The 11,677-nt window shown below is 49.9% G+C and overlaps 1 protein-coding gene across 1 annotated transcript; it reads right to left on the reverse strand.

The window, feature by feature from the left end:
* Positions 1–1,100: 1,100 nt before the first annotated feature.
* LOC119311822 (beta-glucosidase BoGH3B-like) lies at positions 1,101–6,457 on the reverse strand. The gene is made up of 10 exons (XM_037587528.1): positions 6,307–6,457; positions 3,893–4,156; positions 3,600–3,804; positions 3,341–3,431; positions 3,096–3,238; positions 2,752–2,995; positions 2,542–2,646; positions 2,124–2,306; positions 1,805–2,009; positions 1,101–1,710 (listed from the first exon to the last, which is right to left on the reverse strand). The coding sequence occupies exons 2-10, from the start codon at positions 4,107–4,109 to the stop codon at positions 1,229–1,231; spliced, it is 1,875 nt and encodes a 624-aa protein (XP_037443425.1). The 5' UTR covers positions 4,110–4,156; positions 6,307–6,457; the 3' UTR covers positions 1,101–1,228.
* Between the last annotated feature and the right edge of the window lie 5,220 nt (positions 6,458–11,677).

The raw sequence follows: 11,677 nt of genomic DNA on the forward strand, positions 1-11,677 counted from the left end.
TCTGCAAATGGAACATGTTTTCGCTAGAACAATGTTATATAACCGTAGGGTATTGCTGATTAAGTGGAGTATATCCTAACCATGAGTCATTCTAGAACCGTGTGCCAGTTGCTGTTTAATTTCTAGTTGTTGTAACAAGACATTGTGGTTTCTCTTAATAGAAATCAGAGAGGGCGCTCTCTTTTTATCAAAAAAAAAAGATAGGAAAATGTACCGTTCAAACGTCTCTTTAATTTGAATGTTGTTTTTTCACCAATGTGAGTGGTTCAGCTTGCTCCTCTGCTCCGTAGGAGTTCTGATATCTAATCATCGATAGAACTCTTTCTACATTTTTTTCGAAGCCGGGGGATTCCTTCTCACGTATTCATTGAGGGCATTTCTAATTTATACCCTATCCAGCGTCATAGGAGTAAGAAGTCGGTTTTACTTCTCTAACGCCCACATAACCGACCCCCAATCGGCGTAGGGATAATCGTTGTAGGGATATAAAAAATATCTTCCGACGTCAACCATTTCCCAAAATATACTCGGCCGCTGCGGCTCCGAGTAAAAGTCGCGCCTCTCCCTCGCATCTTCGCTGGCCCTGCCGCTACCTCGTTGCCTTCCTTGGCCCCTGCTGCCCTTCTGCCCGATGTCGAGCCCATTCGGCCCCCATTGTGGTCGTCATTGTCGGAATGGAGGTGAAACGTCGCCGCCCTCGCCATGGCCGATTCGTCGGACTGCTACGAAACTTCTTCATTTTCTGTCTTCCACTACATGTCATTCACACGCGTTGCCGCCCGCCAGTTTGGTCTATATGACACCGGCCAGCCGATGCACCACCACCGCACCGCAAGTGTTCGACGAATTGCATAGGTTAGTTTTTTTGTTAGTTTCTTTTTGAATCGAGACGGTTGGATTGAATCTAGCCATTTGAATTTTAGACAAAAATTTTATTCCGTTATATATAGGAGATCGGCTACGTCAGGCCAAAACTTAATGGAGTAAATATAATTTACTAAGGGTTTACTCAGCCAGATCCTTCTCTATTTATTGGGGATCGGTTAGAAGAGAACGCAAATCGCTAGATTTTGTTGCACAAGAGAACCAACACGACGACATCCGCAAGAACGCATCGCTCTTTTATTGCTAACAACAAATCAACCACAAAACTCAATGTATGTATGTATCCCATCTCTCACAGCCCAGCCGAGATAGTACATCCACATCCCATCTCACCCGACCCGACTCACTTGTTGGCCTCGGTGGTGAGGCCGAACCCGAAGGGAAACAGCGGGTCGTAGTGCTTGTCGCCGACGTTCATCGGCAGCTGGTCCACCGACTTGAACCACGTCCTGGCCAGCTTTCCGGAGAAGCCATAGTCGCCGAAGAGCGCGTCAGCGACGCCCTGGCCCTCGGAGCCCGGCAGCCACGCGGCGACGAACGCGTCCATGGCGCCGATGTACGGCTCCACCACCAGCGGCCTGCCGGAGATGAGCACCACCACGCAGTTGACGCTCTTGCACACGCTCTGGATCACCGAGGGGCCGGGCGCGGGGATGGTCAGGTTCAGGTTGTCGCCGAACGTCTCGGCGTAGGGCTGCTCGCCGACCACCACGATGGCGTAGTCGTACTTGCCGCTGTCCACGGCGGCGCTGTCCGGGTTCTCCGAGAAGACCACCTCCGTGCTGGGGTCGACGGTGGACTTGATCGCCGAAAGGATGGTCGTCCCTGCATGCGTTTCATCACATGATTTCATCAACTTTTGGTCCAATTTATCGACGACGTTGCTACAGAGTACTACAAGCAAGCAATGAATATTTACCGGCAGTTTTGTCGTTGCCGGTCTGTCCTTGCCATGTGATGGTCCATCCTCCACACTGGAGGCCCAAGTCATCGGCGTGGCTTCCGGCGACGAGGATCTTACCGGCCTTCTTTGGGAGAGGCAACAATGGGCTGGAGGCAGATTTTCCATTTTTCAGCAGCACCAATGACTTCCTGACGGCCTCACGAGCAAGATCGCGGTGTTCCTAACAATGGGACGGAATTCATAGTAAGAATTGATGGATCTTGACAAATTAAGTGTGAGAGAAAATGCGTCAAAAAAACTGTGAGAGAAAGAAACCGTGGTGTTGAGAACCAACCTGCTTCCCGAGTTCACCAACGAGGCTTGGGTCAGCATAGGGGCTCTCAAATAGACCCATGGTGAACTTCACCCGAAGAATCCTGTAGACAGCATCGTCAATTCTGCTCATGGGGATAATGTTGTTCTTAACTTGGTATGTCAGATCATCAATGAATTCCGTGTAGGCATAAGGAACCATGATCTGCAAAATAATGTATGCCAGAGCATGATCAGAAATGAAGAGAACGGCATATTTGTATTTGTTCTACAAAAGATAACAGTGTCAATGGTCTATCAGATAGGAAAAATCCTATCCTTATTGTGCCCTACGAGCAAGCAATATACTCAATTTTTGTCCGATAACTTGAAGTTGAATTTATCAGATAAGCATGCTTTGCACAGGGAAAAAAATGGAGTATGTGATTAGCATATCTTACCATGTCAATACCGGCACCAACTCCAGCCTCAACTGAATAAGAATAGTTCACGCCTGGAGGGCTAGTAATCCGATCAATGCCTTGCCAGTCTGAAATCACGAAACCCTGTTTGCACGAAATCCCAACAAATTGATTATATCAGTATCTTTTAAATATGCCTGAAGAAAACAAGAGAGAGAAATTCTACTGGCTTTCTAATAAGCAACTGACCCGGAATTTGAGCTTGTTCTTCAGAAAATCAGTGACAAGGAAATGGTTGGCGTGCATTTTCTTGCCGTTCCAGCTAGAATACGAGGTCATAACAGTGGAGACACCTCTGATAATAGAATTGTAATAAGCAGGCATATGGATAGTCATCAGCCCATGGGCGTCGATGACTGTATTGTTCTCGTTGATCCCCATAAACGTACCACCATCACCGACATAGTGCTTTGCGCATGCAGCAACCTTCTTACTGCAGTATACCAAGAGTGACAACGAAGTTAGCTCCGCCTCTTCAGACTAAAAAATCACAGAACACATGTTACCTACTATATCAGTTGAGTTTATATTACCTTCCACCAACGTATGGCCTTCCCTCAGAACCAGCCGGAACGTCACCTTGCAGACCAGAGATAAGTGTGGTCATGGACTGGACAACCTTTGGGTCTTCGCTGTAGCTTTCGTAGCAGCGTCCCCATCTTGGGTCTCTACACACCTGAGCGACATCAACAGGTGAGTTCCTAGGAACAAAACAATAACAAGGCACATTTGCCATCCACACTGAAGTATTAACCATGCAAGAGGTATGATGTATTACCGCAATGCACGGAGCAAAAGCGTAAGGAATTCCCGTTGCTCTAACTTCAAGAGCAGTTGCTTCTCCTATCCTCTTTATCAACATAGGGTCCCTAGATGACAGTAACATATTAATTTAGATGAACATATGTGTTACAGTTATCGTGTCTTTTCCAAAAATTGTCGTAGCTTGTTGATCTAATATAATATACACATCCATATCACAGGATATATGACACTTCACTGTCACATCAAAAGTTAAAAAAGAGAGCAGTTTCTACCTGGTAGCTCCGAGGCCAACATTATGTGGGAAGATGGTAGCTTTGTAGACGTTGTTGTGACCATGCACAGCATCAATACCGTAGATCATCGGAATGCCTAGGCGGGTAGAAAGGGCACCCTTTTGCATCTCGTTCACCATCGACTGCCAAGCCGCGGCGGATGCTTGAGGAGAAGGCACACTGCCTCCACCGCTCAGTACGCTACCTGCATCATACAAAATGTTATTACAGACAACTCTGCAACCCTTCACAATCTGCAGTTGTTAGTTTAGCACCAGGGAAGTGAGAGGCACCTATGAAGTACTTGGACATGGCCTCTGCTGTGGCATTCTCCCTCTCAATCTGTGTCATCTGGCCGATCTTTTCAGCGAGAGTCATCCGACCAAGCAGATCCTTGATGCGAACGCCAAGAGGCTGCTTCGGATCCTTGTACTTGAGATAATCCGCGCCTCCCAACGCCGCCAAGCAGAACATGAGGAGAACAAAGGTGGCCTTGCGCAAACTCCCCATCTTGGCAATGTGTCCGGTATTGATCACCACCGACTATATGTGTAGACCTGAAGAAAGGGTGCTACTCATGTGAGCAAACATTCAATGACGCTTATGCAACAAGGAAAAATCAAAGATGAGCTAGCTAGTGCAAGGAAAGATTCATGTTTGAAAACAGAGATAAAGGTCACGCATTAGGCAGGCAAGATCCACTCAAAGGCTCCTCTGTTGGCCATAGCCATCATAATAGAGCAGCAAGATACAATGGCCTAGCAGTGTAAAGAAAGACTAGTGTTTGAAAGTAAGCACATAAAGACCAAACATTAGGCTAGGCCATTCAAAGGCTCCCCTGCCGGCTATAGGCATCATAGAGAAGTAGTGAGACACAAGGGAGCATGCTTTACTTAAAGAAAACCAGGTAGTGGTTTCTTTTTATCACTTTCACTGTCCGAAAACTCAAGTTGCTGAAAACCAGCATGACCATCGGCAAGACAGCAAGCCATGTAAACCCCAACGGCCACAGAAACCTTGATAAATCAGACAGAGAACACCTAAAAGCTCACATACAGTACACTCGACGGACATAACTGCAACTGCAAGTATGTATGTATACCTCAAAAGGAGCAGCTAGCAATCCGCCGCATGCGCACCAACACGAACTCGGGAGACCGATTACCTTCCACTCCGGCAAGAGCAAGGTGAAATCGGCAAAAATGTCTAGCGGTTGCTGCCTGGGAAGGAGAGGTGTGAGAGGAAAGGAGAACCCCGGTTCGTCTTATAGCCCAGTGGCAGTGTGCACTCTCACGGGGGAGTGCCGCCGCCGACACGAGAATCGCAAGGCGGCAAAGGAAAGGCCGAAAGCGAAGGAAGGAAGGAAATCATTTGCTTTGATAGATTAGCACGGGGGGCCTCACGCGCTTAGCTGCGTCGACGGCGACGGCGACGGCCACGGCCACGGCGGCTAATATTAACAAAATCCTTTTTTTTCTTTTCCGTCCAAGCATAAACAGGAAAGGGAAATGGAAACGGAAAGGAATAAACGATCCCGGCCCACTACGCCACCTCCACATTTTTCGCGCTACCACGTCCGCAGGCCACGAGAGAGGTCGACGCTCCACGGGCATCTAATCCGCTGGGCCGTCGCTGTGGGCGAGATCACCCGCTAACTAAATTATTAATGGAATTCCCCGTTGATGCTCGATCCCACTCACCGCTCTGACTGGTCGCAAGCGCAGCGCAGTCCATGCTCCGCACACAGCCACGCACACATTCGGCGACTACACGAACGCGAGTGAGGGGTGGGGCGGAGGAGAGGCCCGTCTCACCGGCTGCCGTGCGGCGACGAATTTTCCCAGCTGGATCTCCGGCCCGGCCGAAGGGGACACGGCACCTAGATGGACGAAATAATCGCGGCGAATTCTTTGCCCTGCTTCGCCGGGGAATGGGAAGGCTTAACCACCGGCCGGCCGCCGGGAGAGGCGGAGCGTCCAAATTAAATTAGGAGAAAATAGTGCGCTCGCACGAACGGCAGTGCTGGTAACCGCCACACTGGTCATACAGCAGACCACCGTAGAATAATGCTGCTGCTGCTACATGGATCTTAATCCGGAGAATGTAGACACAGTTCGTCATGCGGGGGAGGGGAGGGGCGGGGAGGCGTGCACGCATGCGGCCGGCAGACACGGACCGGGACTGGTTACTGGCGACCTCCTGGTGCGCTTGCGTGCCGGCGGCCACGGTCGCGGATTCAAATCGAAGGTGGCTCACTCGTCACTCGCTCGAGTATTCCCACTGCTTCATGAGTGGCCAGGCCATGGAACATGGCCATGGCCATGGATGGCAACAGCCACCATTATCCATCTACTCTTACTACTAGAGCAGTAGAATACTACTAGTACCAACCAACCAGACCGGACTAGAACCGCAAGACGGGGACGCGGGTCGCTCGCAAATCCACATCCAACCGCCACCCAGGCAGATTTTCGTTTTGGAGCCGCTCTCTCCCTCGCGCGCGAGGAGAAGAAAAGGGTCGGTGGACGGTGGTGGCGGCAAACCTGGAGCGCAGCGCGGAGCACTCCACTCGCAGGTGGTGGTACGTGCACGCGCGTCGCGTCACCGGTGACGGCGACGGCGAGGAAGAGGACGAAACCAAGCAACCAACCAACCAATCAACACGCGGAGGGAGAGGAAGGAGCGGAGGGGGAGGCTGACGGCATACCAGTCAGTTACCACGGTGACGGACGGACGGCCGGCGAGGGCGAGGCGGCGGCGGCGGCTGCGCTGCGTGCGGCGAGAGGCCGCGCGTCAGTCACGGGGATAGTGAGGACCAGAGCACAGATGAGAGGACGCTGGCACTGGCGGACGATGATAGGGCCAGGCTTTATTGCCCCCTGCTGCTGCAAAGGCTCTCTGTGATTTTTTACCGTTATTCTTTTGGTGATTAGTGATTGCCATCACTGTTTGCCAATTTTCACCCCAGGGAAAGGGAATCCAACGCCGGCGACGACGCTTTGACCGTGACGGATGTCGGGCGGCCGCGCTGGCTGGTGGCAGGGTTCACACGCCCGTCTCCCCGTCACGCCGCTGAGCCCTGGCCCCCAACCGCGCCCGTGCGTGACCCCCGCCCCGGGACCACGAGCCAGTTATTCACTACTGATCAGGTGGGCCCACCTTCCTGCTCACGCTGGGCGTGGCTCGGGAGGCGCGACGTATTCCTCGGTTAATCTTTCCCAGCGCACGCGCACGTCTTTCGGTAGCTGGTACTGGCACGAGGATGCGAGCAGCGACAAGGCTGCCCGTAGTAGATAGTATCATGCATGCCCATTACAGTAAGCAATTTTGAAGAGGTGCCATTAAATTAAATGAAGAAAAAGATAGTTGAGTATTAGGCTGGTCGTACTGGTAGTATCATAGTTATTATCATGCAGGTCAATTAGGTAATTTTAATGAGGTGTCATAGCATTAAATGAAAAAAAAGGGTAGAGTATCATATTATGATACCGTATCATAAAAAATGATATGCTACTTTGTGTCTTGCATGGCAATAAATAGAGTAATACTCCCTCCGTTTCTAAATATAAGTCTTTTTAGAGATTTTAAATGGACCACCACATACGGATGTATATAGCCATATTTTAGAGTGTAGATTCACTCATTTTGCTCCATATGTAGTCACTTGTTGAAATCTCTACAAAGACCTATATTTAGAAACGGAGGGAGTACATAATACTAATATATGATATTATGCATTAGAGAGGTAGTTTAATATGCATGATACTAGTATATGATACTCCCCATTACAACCAGCCTCATATCATGATACAGTATCATATTAAATAATGTGTTACTTTGTGTCATGCATGACAAAAAATATAGCCCACTATATCACACACTAGTATCATACACTATAATATCAATATATGATATATTGTGTTAAAAAAATATTATGATACTAGTATATAATACTCTTTGTTACAATCAGCTAAGTACTGCTACTCCATCGGGTTGTGCCCCTGACCGATTAGTGGTCCGTTTTGATTAAGCGCGGTGAGCAGTCGTGCGCGCTAATCACTGCGCCCGCTCCTCCGGTCAGTCCAGACACAGGCGCTGGCAACGGCTCCAAACCGAGGCCCATCATACACCCATGCTCGTGTGAATACATATGAACTCTTTTTCAGCTAAAGAATTGTGCCTCCTCTCATGAGCCCTGCTCCATCAATCAGTCTACCCTTATCGCTCCAGCGAAGCACGCACCAAGACTAGCTAGCTAGCTAGCTAGCGCTGCACGGCTATGGCCCGCCCAGGTCCCGAACACCGAAAAAACGTCAAAGATCGTAAGCTGCAACATCTCGTCAGCTAAGTGTGGTTGGATTCGGCGACGGCGGCGCTTGAACGTCGTTTCCTTTCTGGAGGCGTCGTTTTTGAAGAGCCTTTCTCATAGTCCTTGTGTTGTGAAGAGATGGTTGACGCCGATGGTCACTGCTGTATACCGTTTATCGTTGCTTTCAATTCCTCGGGTTTTCTTTTCTCCACCTAGGCATAGTTTTGGTCTTTTATGGCTTTGCTCTTTGCCGAAGTGATCGTGTGGGTGCGTGTGTTGTGTTGGTTGTGTGCATCCTAGTTGTGCAGAGGCCGGGTATGTACTCATTATGATTGTATCCCTCGATGCTACACTATGAGTCAATAAAAAAGCACCCTTTGTCGAAAAAAAAAGTGCCCAAGCGAGCCAGTAGCCACGGCCTATACTAGTACTACGAACGAAGCGTGTGCGGTGCGGATCGAGTGGTCATAGTCGGAAAATGAAAGGCGTTTACCAAAATAAGAGAGATCAAGATAAGAGATAAACTCAATTTGGACCTGAACAGTGCGAGCATGTGCACGTTGCCATTGAAAATGCGCGCCACCCTTATCTTCAAGGTCACGTTAAAGTTTGAACTGAGAGATCCGGATCGAGTTTTCAGCAGCAGGAGAAAAGAAAAGGGCTCAAGATCCAGCTCGCGCCAAGATCCAGATCACGATCCAGAGCTCCAGAGTCCAGACCCTTGTCTGTCAACTAACCAGGCTGACAAATGTTGTAATCGCGTCGTGTCGAGATGTGCAGGCAGGCATCCAAGAACCGTTCTGAGATACTAACATTCGGTAAAGTACTGAACATACTCTACAGTCACTGGCCAAATGATCGCCGGTGCAGTGCAGGACGTGGTGGTAGAACGTATCGGAATCGTGTGTGGACGGAACAGAAGCAGTACAAAACAGTGGGGGCGTGACGAACAATCACATAACAAAACAAGAATACAACTGATATGTGCTGACACGTACGTACTCGTACGAGTATATACAACTTCAGTATAACAATATAGTAACATGTAGTCAGAGTGTGAGTGAAGACAGTGGGGCAGGTAACAGCTGCACATGCATGCCGTCCAGGCGTCCAGCCAGGCAGTAGGTAAATGCACCGGAGCAACAGGACACGCCAGGACAGAGGCGCACGACAATGAAGAGAGGTAATTAATGGCCAAGGAAGCCTCTGACCTCTGTGCGCCTCCGTGGTACCGCTGCAACTTGGGCAAGTACGTACTGGTGGATTATTCACGTGAAGGAATTTACGGCTATACGCAGATCAGGACGGCTTTATTAGCTGTCCAGACAAACCAATTAGCTCTTAAGATTGTCTGGTTCTGAAACAAAAGTTGTTGAGATGTGGTTCTTGTTTTGTTTTCGCTCTGATGAAAGAAATTTGTTTATTGAGATGGGATCTGCAGGAGAGGTAGCAGACACAGACGGTCCAGGATGGCGCACCCGGCACAAGTCACGCAGCCAGCCGCGCAGGTGTTTGTTTTCTTGTAACTTGGAAGCACGCCAAGGCACACGTCTAGGTGTGTAAGTACATTAAATTCCATCCTCGTTTTCACCCCAGCCTTGTGCTACTGTCCACGAGAAATATGCATGATAGAAAGAGGAGGCGCCCGCACAAGAATGACCCGTGCATGCATCTCAGCTGGACGTTGATTAGGCAAGAAATTGATGACAGTCTTGCATGCATTCACGTAGGTGGCCTGAGAGAGCTCAAACGGCATCCTAATAAGTAGCAAATTAATGCTGATTTTGCTTCCGCTTAAAACAGCGCTGTGATTGGAAGTTTTTCTAGTTGTGGTGCTGCTCCTCCTCCAATCTTAAGCTACCTAGGTCGTGTTGCTCCTTCTAATGTGACTTACTCACCTAGATGGAGGGAGTAGTTAGATTTGAGCAGCTTTGGTTACAGATGGCGTGCCGGTGCCATTAACCAGGACCGGAGTCCAGAGGAGATGCTCCTGGTTAGTTAACCGAACGGGGCGGGGCATCACTTGGCCGCCATTACCGATGAACGCCGATGCAAGTTGCTGCCAGTGCCGGTGCCGGGAGTACGTACAATAGTACGCACAAACTCGACATGTACCTCACCAGTTACTACTTAGTTAGGTGCTCGTCCTGATTTATTTTGCTCTCCCTTGTTGTTGCGTGTGTGCAATTGGGTCGACAGTTCGCTGGATCGGGGTGGAGAAGAAAGGAGCCGCCGGACCCCGGATTACTCAAATTCAAACCAAACTCGGGGCCTCGTGTCTGTGGCGCGCCCTCATCATGTGCGGTGAGCTAGCAGCCGGCCCGGGAATCTGAACTACTCGGGTAAAAATAAAATACGCGAAAAGGTGAGGCCCCAGCGTTTTATGCTACAGCTTTTTTTTGTTAGGCAAGCTTATTATGCTACAGCTGTGGGTTGGTTGGCGGCTCTTCCCTCGCTGGGTGTGGGGCGAGCGAGTAGTACAAGAGAGCGAACGTTCCAGGTTGCGAAGGCCGAAACCTCACCGAGTGGCCAGTGCCAAGTGGGCCTGCGTGGGGCGGGGAGGTGGGGGCTGGCCAGCCGAACCAAACCAAAGCCGGCGTGTGCATGCGCCGAATCTGAAATCGCGGCCTCGTCCGCCCGCGTGTACTGAAATCATGCAGCGTCGACGTGATTGAGGACAATGGAGAGGAATGAGTGAGTGGGGGCTACCTAGATCACGCGTACGTACATGCCCGGGCAGCCCGGCCGTAGGCCCGCCCGTCGCGCGTGCCCCGCCCCGGATGTGGACGGGGAACGCCGGAAATACGTGCCCCCGAGACGAAAAATGCTTGTATCTTCCGTGGACCACGCGTGCACATGTTTAGCAGCAGAGGCGCTGTAGCGTCTTTGGTGTTTCGTGCATGGAGCACCGGGGAATGGCACGTCACGGGCTACGATTAACGCGATGAAGCCGGGGCCCGAAGGCATCGCTTTACCCGGACGGGCCTGGCCTCAAACTCGCGGGTAGGAGTATGTTGGGCCGACATACAACGAGGTACAGTCTGGCGATTCCCGGTTCTGTTGTACGGTTAGTACCACATCGCTTGCGTAAGCGGCAAATTTGACAAATTTGACCTATAGACGGAATCAAATCATAAAATGAACTATCCGTGAAACTATTTCACGCGGCTAATCTTTTTGTGTGACGCCCGTCACGAAGGCGCCACACTACACTGTGCAACGCCTCACAGATAGGCGCTACACAGCCAGCATCGCACACGTGTGATCAGAAAATTACTAAGTCGTGTGCAGCGCCTGAGACCTAGGCGCCACATTATACAGTGTAGCGCCTAGCTCCTAGGCGTTGCACTAGTGCAGCGCCTAGCTCCCAGGCGTTGCACTAGTGCAGCGCCTGAGAGCTAGGCGCCATAGATCAGCCGCGTGAAATAGTTCTACGGACAGTTCATTCTGTGATTTAATTGCGTCTATAGGTCAAATTTATCAAATTTGCCTGCGTAAGTTAGAACGAACGTGTTTATAACCTTGTTTGGCCAGCAGGCTATCACCAGGTGACAGCCCTGGTTAGCAATCTCATACTGTGAAATATGGATTATACTTCATAGGTGCTGCTCGGACTTGGATGACCACACGACACGATGTGGGTTGCTTTTTTCCCCTATATATTTGATGTTTTTTTTTCTAAACACAATACAGACGCAAGCGCTCATATATATTCGTTGTTGATTTGGTGTACTATGTGTTAATATTGCTTCCCTTTTTTCTTGGACGG

This window comes from Triticum dicoccoides, chromosome 5B (assembly GCF_002162155.2).
Source record: "Triticum dicoccoides isolate Atlit2015 ecotype Zavitan chromosome 5B, WEW_v2.0, whole genome shotgun sequence".
Classification (NCBI taxonomy): Eukaryota; Viridiplantae; Streptophyta; class Magnoliopsida; order Poales; family Poaceae; genus Triticum; species Triticum dicoccoides.